Source organism: Dermacentor variabilis, chromosome 4, assembly GCF_050947875.1.
Source record: "Dermacentor variabilis isolate Ectoservices chromosome 4, ASM5094787v1, whole genome shotgun sequence".
NCBI lineage: Eukaryota > Metazoa > Arthropoda > Arachnida > Ixodida > Ixodidae > Dermacentor > Dermacentor variabilis.
Window position 1 is genome coordinate 91,706,876 of NC_134571.1, and position 14,927 is coordinate 91,721,802.

The 14,927-nt window shown below is 45.5% G+C and overlaps 1 protein-coding gene across 3 annotated transcripts in view; it reads right to left on the reverse strand.

The window, feature by feature from the left end:
* Positions 1–12,910, reverse strand: part of LOC142579494 (cell adhesion molecule Dscam1-like) — a 605,191-nt gene extending 592,281 nt beyond the window's left edge. For all 3 annotated transcript variants that reach the window (XM_075689738.1, XM_075689737.1, XM_075689739.1), the window contains exon 1: positions 11,682–12,910. In XM_075689738.1, the coding sequence (XP_075545853.1) occupies positions 11,682–11,748 (67 nt within the window). In that variant the 5' untranslated portion in view covers positions 11,749–12,910. The remainder of the gene's footprint in view (positions 1–11,681) is intronic.
* Positions 12,911–14,927: the final 2,017 nt, after the last annotated feature.

The window sequence follows — 14,927 nt, forward strand, 5'->3', positions numbered from 1 at the left end:
TTTCGTGGGTCATCACGCGCTCTCTTGCTGTTACTCCGTCCTGAATGTGTAAAAAAGGAAAATCGTCTAGACAGGATAACGCGAAGAACCTGCTGCTGTCGCACGCGTATAGTAGTCTTACTCTTCGGTGCAATGGTGCCCCAAATGTGTGCTAGCCGGCAAGGTCGCGTCTGAGAACTAGCGTTGTACAACGGTACTTGAAGCGTTTGTGCAGTGAATGCCTGCATCAGGCACCAATAGAGCATCTCAGAATCTCCGCGCGCTGTGCCTTGCAATCATTTTAGTGGAGTCGTAAAGTCAATTACGCTGCTTCGCATGTGGTACCATAAATTGCATTATGTACAGCGTTGCAATGCATTTCCGTTTCGTGTTGTTTCCCTTCAACGCGTCGTATACGTTATGGGGGATCAAAAAGCGGCATCTTCAAAAGTTCCTTTTAGCGCGTCATGTTATGTCTAAACACTGCTGCTTCAGTGAAAATTATTTTAATCTATACTCCCTATGCCTTTGTAGCCTGCGACGTCCTTATGGCTTTCTTTCTTTTTCGAACGCACCAACAAGGGGCGATCAGTCGAAGTTACAGCTGCACTGCAACTGTGGCAAATTGAAAAAAAGAAAATAGAAAAGCTGCCGTTTCTAGCTTACGCACTGCGCTTACTGGCTCATTAAAAAAATCATTTAGTACTTATTATTTCGCTTATGTTGCGTAAAATCTTATTTTTGGGGTTGAATTGGCTTCTTTAGCTAGTTCACTTGCCTCTGACATCCTTAATGTGGATGTGATGGTTCGTCACTCTGTCACGTCCACCTTGAGATACTTTCTTTTTATCTTTGGCGGTTCTTATCGATGGATAATGCAGCTGATGTACTTTGTTTCTTTTCTTTAACACTTCTTCAACAACTTACTGCATTTCATTTGCTTTTCCGTACCCTGTGCAACGAGTTCGCTGTGTACTGCCTACGGAGTACGATAAACAAGAGCGCCGATTCGCCCGACAAAGATTTTCACTTTGTGGTCCGGAGAATAAGCTGCTTTGTGGCGCAAACCATAGATGGCGCAGAAACTTCTTACCGGCACCCTGAGCTGCATCACCTGCAGCGATCCAAGTATGGCGTCGCGCGTAGCGAGGTACAGTGGGCTTTCTGTTTGTTATTTAATTCGTTCCTTGTAGAGAGATGCTCGCGTTTCCGCTGTTGCCCGCGTGGCGCCGTGTGTGTGTGCGCAAACGAGCACCTCTTGTCCTCCACCGATGAACGCGTGATATTTCGCTGCTTTCAAATGCGTAAAGATTACCGCTGGAAGTGCCTGCCGTTTTAGCGACTACTAAACAATCCTATATTGAACGTTTGCATTCGTTTACTAAAGTCACGTTTGCAAATAACAAAAAAAGAAAAGTTATATCGAAAGCTGCGAACTGCCTCACGTCAGTGTCCATTGAGACTATCCCTGAGCCTGCTTTCGTATCTTGTCTGCGTTCATTACCTTCAATTTATGGCATGTTTCGGACTGTGTCGGGGTGAGATTTAGCCAGTATGCCGTAATTTCATTACAGCGTACTGGCTAACACCCAGCCACAATAAAAGCATTTAGTTGGGTTTACCACGCACGTACTGCACCGCTTATTTGGGCGACTAGTCGCAGCGGTGCCCTAAAGTTAGTAAGGGCAGCTACAAGCTCTCAGGAAACATCAGCACACTTTTGTTGTATGCTGTAACTCTGCTTACAAGAAATGCAGTTTTATTCAAATCATGGCCGTGAATGTTGTAGCAGACCGGCACCAACGGGGATCGAATCATTTCATATTGTTTTCTGCCTATATCACCCTAATGCCCGCAAGCACCATGCAAGCCAGTAATTACAGTGCTAACAGTGCGATAACACCCACCTTGGTTGCTCAGTGGCTATGGTGTTGGACTGCTAAGCACGAGGTCGCGGGATCGGATCCCGGCCACGGCGGCCGCATTTCGATGGGGGCGAAATGCGAAAACGCCCGTGTACTTAGATTTAGGTGCCCGTTAAAGAATCCCAGGTGGTCCAAATTTCCGGAGTCCCCCACTACGGCGTGCCTCAAAATCAGAAAGTGGTTTTGGCACGTAAAACCCCATAATTTAAACAGTGCGTTCAAACGACGCACTGTTATCGCCTTCATCTGCGCTAGTATAAGAGCGATGGATAACTGCGGTGACGCAACGCTTTTTATTCCCCTATTGGAAACCGGCTGATCGCATCTTTACTCGCTGCAGTTGCAATCAATGAACGCGCCGCTTTGATATGCAGCTGAAGCGGTGACAAGAGCGAAAGTGCGCATCCGACTACTTAATATTTTCTTGATAGCCGAGAGGGGATCTCGGCATGCTCGTTTCTCGATCTGGCCACTCCACGGCGCGAATATCTGGCATCCACAACCAGAGAAGGAAAAGCAAGAGCAGCGTACCTTGGTAACTGCGAAGAAAAAAAATTAAATGGGCGGACGCAGAGACCACCCGCAGGGGAATACTGGGGGCCTGTTATCGTCGGGACATTACGGTTGGCCGCGCCAATAGCATTGCCCGATAGGCGAGTCGGCACTCCTGTATATTTTACTCCGTGTTTTTGACGTACGCACTTCGCCCTTATCTCTTATTTCGCTTGTGCATACACTGAGAAATAATATACATGATCTATATACTTATGTGATACGTATGTACATGTACGTATATACGAACGTAAATACGTATATGTATGATATGTACGTATATATACTTATACACTTATATGCCCACTTATGCATGATGCAGCGGAGTAATGTGATAAGTCATTCTTTTCTAAATTTACCTTCTAGACTGTCCAAAAATCTAAAAATGCAATTGCGGTGCTAACTTCCCATATTCAAATTAGAAAACAGCAACAAGGAACGCGAAATTGCGAGAGAATAAACCCGCGATGTGGCCTAATATATGTATGAGCCACGCAGCCTCCAAGAAGAAGCTGTCGAGAGCACGGCAGTTTGTGTATCATAAAAATAAAAACGAAGCACTCAGGCGCTCCCGCGGCCACTTGGGACTCGTGAAAAAAGATTGCCGCTGAGACCCTTAAGTAATAGCTTCCCTACTCGGTAGAGTTGTGCAATGATACAGAGAGGCAACACACATCGTTTTCATCGCATCTGCTTCTTTGTCTAAATACGGCGGAACGGTTCTTTTCTTCCAATTTTCCCTCGAGTTCGTCAGTGAATTTTTGATGAGCAGTAAATTGCATCTGCTACTATTTTCGCAATGCGTCGCTGTTGCTCACTAAAGCTTTGAAAGTTCATCCATAGTACCGGAACATTACTCTTGCATTCGTCAGCACAGGCGAGGCATCCGAATGCGTTGTCGTTTTATTAGCGACTCAGGCTGATCAGTATGTTCAGTGGATTCCATCTTCTTTGTTCTGTTATGTACTGTGGATAGGCAGGCACGTCGCAATAGCCCTTCTGTATTTCCTATACTTCATTTGTCGGGATTATTTTCCTCTCTGCCGCAACAAACAATGTGCTCTTACAAGAGGCTGTTTTCTGCGACGATTATTCTCAAACAAGCCATCCCATTCCATTTCGTCATGTTCTTGCGGCAAGTTGGCGTTTTAGTTTGACTTTGAGAGCGAACAAAAACAGTCCCTGTGGCCTGTCGATTTATATTTCTTTTTTCCTTTCTCCTTCCCTTCTTCCAATCTGCCCTTAATTCCTATGCTTGTATGCCCTCTTTACTTAAGAACATATAAGGGTTGTGTTCCTTCTGGTGGCAGACGAAAGCCTGCAGTTTGATCTTCATTTTGGCGACATTAGGCATCTAAACCTAGAAAAAATAAACAAGGTATTTGAATTTATTTCTAATGTTTCCAAGTTATCGCTTCAGTGAGTTAGCACCCAGTGTTGGTTGGCAATCTCACTCATGGGTCGACTCACTCATATCCGTACAGCCCCTTGAGTTTGAGTCTGAGTGAAACAAGCTAAGCAGAATTTTGGCGAGTCTGAGTTTGACTTAGCCTTAAGGAAAAAATAAATTTCATGAGGGAATCTGAGAGAGTTATGATTGTTTTGCCGGCCTATATGGTCAATTAAAAGAAGAAAAAAAAACTCTGCTGCTATTATCGTGGTCGTGGCGGCCGTGGGAAACGATTATCCATGCGTCGCGCACCATACTTCGAACGACTGTACCGAGACAAAATAAATAAATAAATAAACGCACCAAGCACTGAACCGCGCGGCCGCACTTTCGGACCTGCGCTGCAGGTCCGAAAGTGCAGGTCAAGGCCACTGCAATTCTCCATTTCTTCAAATAAACACACGCATACACACATACAAACTTTACGCACGCACCACAGGTGCATGCGTCAAGTCTAGACATACGGCGCCCGCTTCCGCCTCTCCCCACTCCCCCTTCTCACTGCCTGAAACTGTGTCCACTCTTCGAGCCTCCGCAGCAAGATGAAGGGAGTGTCAAAAGAACAATGTAGGGAGCCAGGCAGGGGGAGCGTGAAGCATTGAGTGTGATGCAAGCGTAGATTTTGCCTTTACACGGCTGAGGAGGGTCAGACACAACAGACCCTCCAGGCACCGGCGGCATCGCGAGAAGCGAGCGTGACTGACGCCTAGTGCCTAGTTTGATCGTTGAGTTAGCTCGACTGAGAGCAAACGTCGATGACACGGTTGCGCACTGACCGTGTTAGGTGCAGATCTGCGCTAGCTTGCGATTTGTGTTATGATTAGTCCTGCCGTTACATCTGCGAAGAAACCGCATGCTCTTCACATGTTCGGTGTCCAGCGCTATCTTCCCGAACGGTCAGCTGGGCCGGACTTTAAAAAAAAAAGAACTTTCAGCAGTGCGCTCGTGCATTGTAGTTATGTAGTTAGGTTAGGCATCGTGCTCCGTTAGGCATTCATATACTGAATTCATGGCGCACACTTTTTCTCTTGTGATGCAATCTTGGCAAGCATGCCTCATAGCGTCAGCAAAGACTTAGTTAATCACGTCAACAACTACTGCTCAAATTGCTTTACTTTTATTACTTTTCTTTTATATCTTCAGTTTAATTTCATTTTCCTGCGATGTACAATCAGCTCTGCGTTTGATCGTTTGATAATCACCCTCCGCGCTCATTATATGCTCATCGTTTTAACTGAGTTGGGACATTCTGGTGCACGGATAATAAGATGCTTCGTTGTATGTTCCATACTGCGCCATTTTCTTCATGATTTTTTGCTTGTCGTTGCTGTACATGTACTATATATTCTATTTAATGTTTCTTGTTATTTCTTTCTTTCTTTCTTTTTGTGGTATTAGGTCGCTAATTACGATGTACCGTTTATTAAGAAAAAAAGTTAAATGATTCGGTTGTAATCATGGGATTTTCTCTTTCCGAATACCTAAATCAGTTTGTTTACAAGTCAAAGAAGGCTACATTCTGCGGTTTGCGCATGCGCAGTACGGATAGCGCTAAAACCAGACACCGAAGGCAGCATGGCGATGGGACAAGTCGAAGCACCCGCATCATGTACCGCACACTCTAGATCTATAGTGACGCCAGTGCCTGCTAAGAGGACTGCCTTTGCGTGCAAGCCTGCCATGGCTGTACAATACTACACTGATTAATTCACGTTCGTGGAAAGCGTCGACTGCATTCTTCCGTGTGCAATTTCTGCCTGCTCTTCACAAAATTAGCCCTTGCACCATGTGTACAAGTCGATAGTGCAGGGCAACCTCCCGCCATAAGGCTCGATAAAGGGGACTATATATGCCAAACCAGTTCGCGAATCGCTATACCTCTTTATTTTTTGCGAACCGAAACTGAACCGTAAATAAATCAGAGCATGTTGAACCCAAACTGTACCGGCATTCATTTTTCGGTTTGACACCCTCGTTTAATTACCATTAAACGCTGCTGGTGAGTGTGAGTGGACGTCCTTCTCAGCGTGGACGAGTACGCGCGCGTGCGAGCAGAAGAGGGCGCATTGTGGGTGCAGGGCAGTGCAGGCTTGTAGACGTGAGTGTGATCGCGTCTTTAAGAGAGCGCTGATTTTGCTTTCTATCAGTGATCCTTACCGTGAGTTAGTAATTCGCGTGAGCCTGTGATGTTCGAATGCATTCAAATTCCGTTAGTATGAGTGCGTTCGAAATGACGTGAATCCGAAAGATGCCGAGTGAGTGTAAGTCAGTGAGTCTAAGAGGGCATGCCCGAGTCTGATTCTGGTGAGTCTAAGTACGAGTGAACCAGGCTTAGTCCGAGATCTTGGCGAGACCAAGTGAGTTCGGCTGAGTAGAATTTTTGGCGACTCTGAGTCGCGGGTGAGACCGGCCGAGTAGAATTTTCGTGATTCGCAGTCCGGTGTATGATCCCTAAGCAAAAAAAAAACATATATTTTGCGACTGAGTCTGAGTGAGTTCCGTTTATATTGCCCACCTACGGCGCCTGCACATTCTCATCGAAGATACATTTTCATTGGAATAGAATAGCCAGTGGGAATAATGAAACCACGAACAAGAACAAACGACATTGAGTGATAGGCACACCGCGGACGCACACGGGACGGGCACGACGGTCGTCCATCTCTCGTTTACCTTCTAGTGTCCTGCAATTTTCGCGCACTCTTCTGCTACTGCAAATATATGTGCACCAACCGTTCCATTGTACTGCAGTTCGTCAATATATACCTCACCAGATTCGCGACTCGTATTCCCAGTCCATTACCAATTCTGCGTTGACATCCTCTTCTTTCCAACAGTCGTTATCGACTCTATCGTCATTCAGCAGCCACTGCGTATCAAAAGTGCACACAAAAGCTGCACGCGGCGCTTCGTTACTGCATAGGAGTCAAAGGAAATGGATGATTGCTTTGAGGCACACCGTTTACGATAGCTACGCGCGTGCATGCTTCACTGCCCAGCCTGGGTGCACAGCCTCAGCGCTGCAGCGGAGTGCAATTCTACTCTTCGTCGACGGCACATGCGGTAAAACATGAACGCAGTAACATGAATGCACCCCGGCACTAAGCGTGCTTCGAAGGCGGATTGAAAAGCATAGTTCAGGCTGCCTCGGAGCAATTTAAGGATGAAGTACTATTATTGGGCCTTTCCGAAGGTATTATAGAAACGCACGCATTATTCTTTAAACGGAATGCTATGCTTCAGCGAATTTTCTAACGCACAGGAGGTCTCGCGGACGCTCGTCTGGTCGATCTCTCTGCCTTTCTTCTCCTTGCTTTATCCTCTCTCTTTCTCTCTCCTTCTCTTTCTCGCTCTCTCTAACACGCCGACTCTTTCGTGGTCATAAATATTTGCTTTATTCCTCGCTTTGCCCCCTGCTAGTCCGCAAATGCGGAATACATTTATAATTCCGTAACCTGGTCAGGTTTGGCAGTGTCCATTAAGCCTACCTGGAAATAAAATACATTCTCCGCACGGTTAATGACAGTAGGCCAACGGAAGCAACTGCCGCATTAAAAACGCTTTACCCATTCTGGCGTTCATTTTTTGCCATGTTTCACAGTCCACGGTTAAGAAATGCTGTTTCATGTGCAACCATTAATTTCTCACGGCGTTTTAGCAGTTGATGGAGGAGGAGTGTGTAATATACGGGGAGTCCCAGGTAACCTTCAGCAAAACATTAAGAATATGCAAGTGGCCCATTGCTAGATAGAATGAAGGTAATGTTGTTTGCCGTCCCTTGGAGATACTCAGATATTTATTTTTTTCGTTCCGCCTATTTACATAATTAGACTTATTAACTTTTTCAACTTCTCAAATATTATAACTAGATGAACTAGACGAAGCTGCAGCGCAACTTGCCGCTCGAGGCGCTTTTTTCACGCTCGGAAAACCACTTTTATGAAACACATATTGAGCAACAGAAAGCTGTATCGGGAGTTTTTCATGTTGCTCTACAATTTTCTCATCGACATTTTTCGTAGAAATATAAAATTTGAGAAGTTGAATAATTAATTAGGACTAATTATGTAATTAGGCGAAATGAAAGAAATAGTCTGAGTATATTCAAGCGACGGCAAACAACATTATTCCTTGGTTTTCGCCAGCTACGTGGCCATTTGCATATTTTTATAGTTTGGCTAACGCTACGTGGGACACCCTGTATATAAAGCTTACGCTAAAATCGACGTTGCATTGACCTAACACGGCGCTTATGTTAATAATTAAGTATTTAATATAACAAAAGATGAAACACAATTCTCATAGAGTAAAAAAACATTTTGCACGTGCGTTATCGTAGAGAAATGCAACTGTTTCTCTACAATACTTATGTCTTTTTTTATGTTAGGATGAAAACCAATATATATATATATATATATATATATATATATATACGTTTGTGTGTGTGCCAACATGGTGCTAAAATACTTTTCTGAAAAACTTCGTTCCAGTACAAATGTCGGAGGTACATTTCAGGTGGACGCACCAATACGACAATAACAAACTGTACTGTGTCATTATGCTGCAATTTTTTCCCTTGGCTTGAACAAGGCATTCAAGTGCGCTCATTGCTTTGCGATGCAGTTCTTTTAATGTAGAATGAACATATTGGCAAGAGAAAAAAAAACGACGCGGGTGAAATACGCCAAGTTGTTGTTCGACCTGAACAAGACTTCATCATTACGGAGATAGATATATTTAAGCGGGAGCAGGCTCGGAAAGTTAGATAGGGAGGTGAGAGGTGGGGGTGATGAGGGGGGGAGGGGGGAGGGAAGTAATACGGACATCGTGTAAGCAATGTGTCGTCATTGCCGCATTCATGACTCCGTCCGGCAGGAGTATATGTAGACGAAAATTCGTAGGAACATTTTACATGCATAATAAGATTTGTAATGCGCGAAGTAATTTGTGAACAAAACTGATCAGACTGTTTTGCTACTGTTTGTAAGGCAGAAAGCGCATCATTCTTTAAGTATTTTACTGCGAGCCATCACGTGTTGCGCATAAATTTCGATAATGAAAATTCCTAATGAGTTGTAGATTCATGCGCTAGTTTTCCTATTTCAATAGCGAGAGTATATTTTGCACAGCAGCTGTCCCATCAACAAAACCTTTACAATCAGGTGACACGCATGCAAATTGTTGGTCTTCGGGTCAAACAGTGGATCAGGATTGAGATCAGTGCTGATCAGCTTGTCATTTATGCCCAGTAAAGAACGATATTCGGTATCAATAACGCAATTACCATTTCCATTTTTCTTATCCTGAGACATTTACACACATACTCATACCAGTAGTTTGCTGATCTGCGTTAACTGTGAATGTGGCCGTGACAGTTTTGATTCATTCTTCTCCATTTCGACCTTTCAAAAACCTATTCTGTACTATAATAGGAATACGACGTTGCATTAGCGCGTAATAGAAAGGGCAGGTAGTCAATGTGCAGGTGTTAAGAGGAGCTTCTCGTGAGCTCCTCTACGCGATGCCTTGTCGAATACGTTTTCTGTTATTGCGATTTGTCACTAACCGGAACGCATGCTCCACAGCGTCAACATTACAGATATAGATTATCAAATTTTTCACGTCGTTCTAATGTCACGTCAATGAAGAAAACCTTGAAAATGCCTCACCTTTCCCTCCACCGTAAATACTCTTGCATGTTTTTTTTTTTCATTGAATCTGCTATTACAACAATACTTTGAAGAAGGCTTTTTTTTTAAACACCCCTTGCGAATATCAGAGAGCCGATCGTTGTTACAAATTGGGATTACCATTTTGTCCCACAGATTTGTGTAATGATTATTTTGTACCTAGAACTAGCGTTGCATGGAACCATCTTCCAGCCACAACTGCTCCATAACCAATATCGAACAGTTCAAATTTGTAAAAGGCCTCGTAAATTTTTTTTATTGCTATTGTTAGCTGCACGTCTTTTTCTTTACTTTTCCCACTCTTTTCTCTTTTCTCCAGTGCCTTCGGACCCTGAAAGTATTGTTAATAAATAAATAAATAAATAAATAAATAAATAAATAAATAAATAAATAAATAAATGATATCTTGCAGCGGGAGCGTTGTCCGACTGGATTGTTGGTTAATTCAGACCTAGGTGCGTAAAACTTGCCTCGGAGCCACATGAGTTCTTAATGCCGCGGCCTTTCATTTACCACTTGTGCCCGCGTAAACGTACTTCAAAGAAAACGCGGTTCATGCTCTTTCGCATGAAGATGGCGCGCCCCTTATGTCACCATAAAGCGCTAAAGACTTTGTAAGTTTTTAACTTTCTAATTTCGGTTATACGAAATTTTCAATATTAAAAAATTCAGCCCGTGTTTCGAAATAGAGCCTAAATTGGCATACATGCACTGGTTCACTGCGTCATCGCAATATTCAAATAGTGCACCTGGTCCATGTAAAACGTCATGCCATAATGACTTTAACACTGCAACAGCCTACGCAGTTACGGAGATTACATAAATATTTACTTGGAAGCAATGAAATCCTGTTTTCCTGACCATCTTAAGAACAGCTCCTGAGAAACATTTCTCGGTACCTCAAACAACCAGTCATTTCGCGTTACACTACAATATCATTACTGTACAGTTCTTACCACGAGAATTGCGCTTAATTCTTTCCTCATGAATCACAGCGATTCATATGTGCAATATAGTTTGTGTAATATGGCCACTCAATGAAATCATAAACCTTGCAGTAGTTCGTTGTACGGGAAGACTTGGGCGATTCAGTGCTTTTGATACATCGTTCGAAATGATCCGCGCGGGAAGGAAATAATTCAGACAAAAGAAATTTCATACACAGACACAACCGCTCAACGTGAATGCAGTTTGTTCATTTACCTCTCCGCCCCGCTCCCCCCCCCCCTTTTTTTTTCTTCTCTTGTTTCCCGCGAAGTTGTTGTCCTACAGAGCTGGGCCGGTATTCAGAAAACCTTCTTACGCTATAATTTACCGTAATAGCAAATTTCATTCCATCCTGATGCTGGTCACACTATTAGCGATGAAGACCCGCCAATGGCAAACAACACTTACAAACGAAAAGTTTTGTTAGTATTGGCCCTGTATTCCTATTTTTTTTCTATGCAAGAATAAAATTTCGCCCACAAGGAAGACCGTAACTGGACTTACCAGCGAACGGAAATGTCGTATACAAAGTAAATCGCCCGTACGTCTTCCGATCCCTAACCAAGGTCCTCGCTTTGTGGAAACCGGGAAGAAAGCAAATTCAGAAGGGCTGAGCCCAGCAGACCTTTCAAACATATTTTCCATTTCGAAGGGCGGGGGGGGGGGGGGGGGGGGCTCGATGATGGTAACCTACAGGCTATAACGCCATTTCCGTAAGCAAACTAAACGCCCGGTGACGTCCACGTCTAATAATCCCGTATATCGTAGGCGACAAGATTTGTCATCGTAACCCGTATAATCTAACATGAAACTTTGACGTTATGTTGGTGGCTTGAATGAAAGAGCAACGCAACGATTTCAACCTTGTATGCTCCTAAAGAGCCCCAATGCACGATGATCTTTGCATCGAATAGTCCCATATATCATAGACCGTAGAATTCAGCATCCCAACCACTTTATCTCGTATGATCCTTTGATTTTATGGGATCATACAGGATTGTACATGCGAATGCTGCAAAGGTTTTTTTTATTTTATTTACCTAGTGACGCGGCTATATACATATATATTTATGTTGGGGTTTCTTTCAGCGTACTCACCTGTGAGGAGAATAGTTATCGCCAGCAGAAGGCTTGTAGCAGGCTGCCTTCTCCTCTCCTCCGCCATGGCTTGTCTACCAATGCAGAAGGAACCGACAGTAGCACAATTTTTTTTCACGAGATCCTACAACCTTGTTCAGCAAAATCCACTCGTGAAGCGAGCCGACACTCCGGTCTACTTCGTGGCCGATCTCATCTGACCGATCTCAGCCTCCTACTCTTCCATCTTCTCGAGCCTGTTCCCGCGGGTGCCCGTCTCAACAGTTTTGCGTTCACGTTTTTGAGACACAGAGCAAGGCGCCTAAACGGACAGGCAGGCGCACGCCAGATATCCTACTTGAGCCGCCGGATTTTCTTGAAAGGGCTTCATATCCTACTTGTCCCTTTTTTTTTTCTACTTCAGTAGTTCAGGAGTCACGAACGCACACACACACAACACACACACGCGCGACCGGTAGGACGACGTGTGGCGCACGGCTACGTCTACGTTCAACAACGGCAAGGCATGAAAAGATGTCGGAAGCTAAGCTACTGTTTAGTTTAGGAAGTCTTGCCGAAGAACAGATGCAGTTCAGCGTCTCTCAAATAACCGCTCCAAGTGGTCTCTGCCGACAAAGCTTAGCAGAGCCACATAAAAAAGTCGCTTTCTTTCCAATAACACCCGTCTTTAGCAGTACGTTTCTAGACGACGCAAATCTTCAGAGGACCCCGGATTCCCACGACAACACAGTGGAGACCAATGGGTCACCAGCATTTTGTCAGGAAAGGGTACTTCAGAAGCAACGTACTCATTACAAAATGCGGTGCAGTCTACACAAACGGCACCAATTGGAAACTAGTCCGGATGTCCGTTATGTTATACAACGTCCAAAAAAAAAAAAAAAACTACCACAGCAGTGCGCACTCCGATAGAAAGTCACACGGCCTCACGACGATGCAAGCGTGACGGAGCCCAAGGGCCGGTCACCGAACTCGATGTCGCCGTCGCCAGCGCGAACAGCGAAAGCAGATCATCCTGGTCTCACGCCGACGCCGCTAGTAAACATCTGTCAGCGCGGACACCTAGGACGGTTCGGATCTTCTTCAGCGACGGAGGCGACGAAAACAGTGGCACGAGCACCGCCGCTAAGACGGGGCGAGCCGGCGCTCCACGGGGCCGGAGCGGCGTGAGGAGCGCTCGCGCAGTGGGCCGTTCGAGCAGCTTGCTCTCGTGGGTTCGACCCGGGCCCTCGACTCGATGAAGACTCCGGGGCCCGGACGACGACGACCACGTGTCCCGAGGCGGCAGCGGCAGCAACGCCACGAGCGGCGCCACCAGAAACTTCGCCGCCGCCGAACAGAACCCGGGCCATCTTCCCCTTCTCCTTCGCACCCCCCACCTCGTGGCGCTCGCCCACGCCAACCCCTCCACACCGCTCGCTACTCAGCGCCGGAGCCGAGCGTCGCGCGCTCGCTCGCGATGTTTTAGCGCGAAACGAGCGATCGAGAGAGAGCTCGCGCGAATGCACCCGTCCTAAAAACGGCGACTTCGCTTTCTCACGCACACCGAGAGATCTGCGTGGTCGATACCATCACACGCCGAATGATACATCCGCCTTTCTTCATCTCATTCTTACTTTCTCACTTTCTTTTTTCTTTTGCTCTAGTAGTTCGGAAGCCCACGGTTCCACAGATGTTTCCTCCGTCTTCCACTCTCTTATCAAGCTTGTTTCGAACATTCGCGGCAATCCTAGGAATCAAGCTAGATGTAGTTGGCTTAGTAGTACTGCGTTCTCCGAAATCAATGCCGTTCCTTTACCTAACATCTTTTCTTTCTTTCCCCAAAGGCTTCGTTAGTCTCAGTGAATTCAAGCCTAACATATCCAGACACTCTGCCAGTTTCAATTTCACTCCACCATGTTTCCCGTTTGTTTACAAATTTAAAGCCTGGGTAAGCTATAGCACTGCGAAAATACGCGCTCTCGGAATAGAAAGGCTGTGGCGCCGGTAGTTAGAGTTAGGGTGCGTTAAAGGATCGGCATTTGGGCTGAAGCTTCGAGTGCAAACTCTCACGAGGCATAAACAGTTCTGGGAGCGGGCATGCATTTGTACATTCATGCGCATGCGTTTCTGTATGCATGGGTTCATGCACGTGCGTGCGTGCACGCATGCACGGGTATGCATGTGTGCGTGTGCATGTGCGCGCGTGCGTGCGTGTGTGTGCTGGCAGGACGCCCGAACAAACCCAAAAGCAGCCTTCCACATTGCTCTCGTTCAGAATTTCTCCCACATACAATTTGATCATTTACATGTTTCCTACGATACGTGTACAGTCATTTGAAGTGGCAGGCAGCCCTTAGTCTGTTCTGTCGATCATATCTGCAGGCATCTACTTTGCCCGAGTAGATTATCACGACGTCATGCTGTCGATTTTGTTGTTATAGTCGATTGGCTATTTCTCTTATACTGTCACATATTATTGCCATTCGAGCTTGTGTTTACAGCTGCTATCACTAAATAACGCTTCCGAGATACCGCACGCCATATGGAGTCTGTTAGCGCGGACCAGGTGCAACCTATAAACGTCTATAAAACCGATCATCTCTTTGTGCAATAAAAATTGATCGCAACTTCATTGGGCTACGCGGGGCAATTATTAAATCAAAGCTTTCTTTGTCTAATCACCACAATTCGCGAGTGCTGGCCGCTGTCTTGCACAGTGGGCTTAACCCCGAATTGTGCAAATTGGTACCGGAGGTGTTTCAAGCACAAGCGGCCCGGGGCGCCGAGTGGTGTACGTTAGTGGAGACGTGAGCTCTCGCTCAAGCACGCCAATATCGTTGCGCCATTGCCTTCTCGCCGCCATCTTAATTTCATCGTATTCGTCTTTATTTGTGGTCATGCCATCGTCATCACACTGTGGTCGTCACCGTTATCAAATTCTGTCGTTTTCATTGCGTCTTCGTTATGCAGTCCATCCGTCCGCCCTCGTCATTATGAAGTCGTCGTCAGTCTGTCGTCTCCATCAATCTGTCATTGTCATGCAGCAGTCATCATTCCCTCTTTGTTATTCCATCGCTATCATGTCACAGTCGTCACTCTGTTTCGTCCACATATGTGTACGCATTACACAAAACAGGACATCTCAGCAGCTTTACCACACTCAGCTATCGCTTCAGGTATAGAGAATCGTCACCCGATGGTTCCTCAAAATTTCAAAGCAACTTTTTTTGTTTGCTTCTACCCTTCTACCCTTACTTTGCGGGT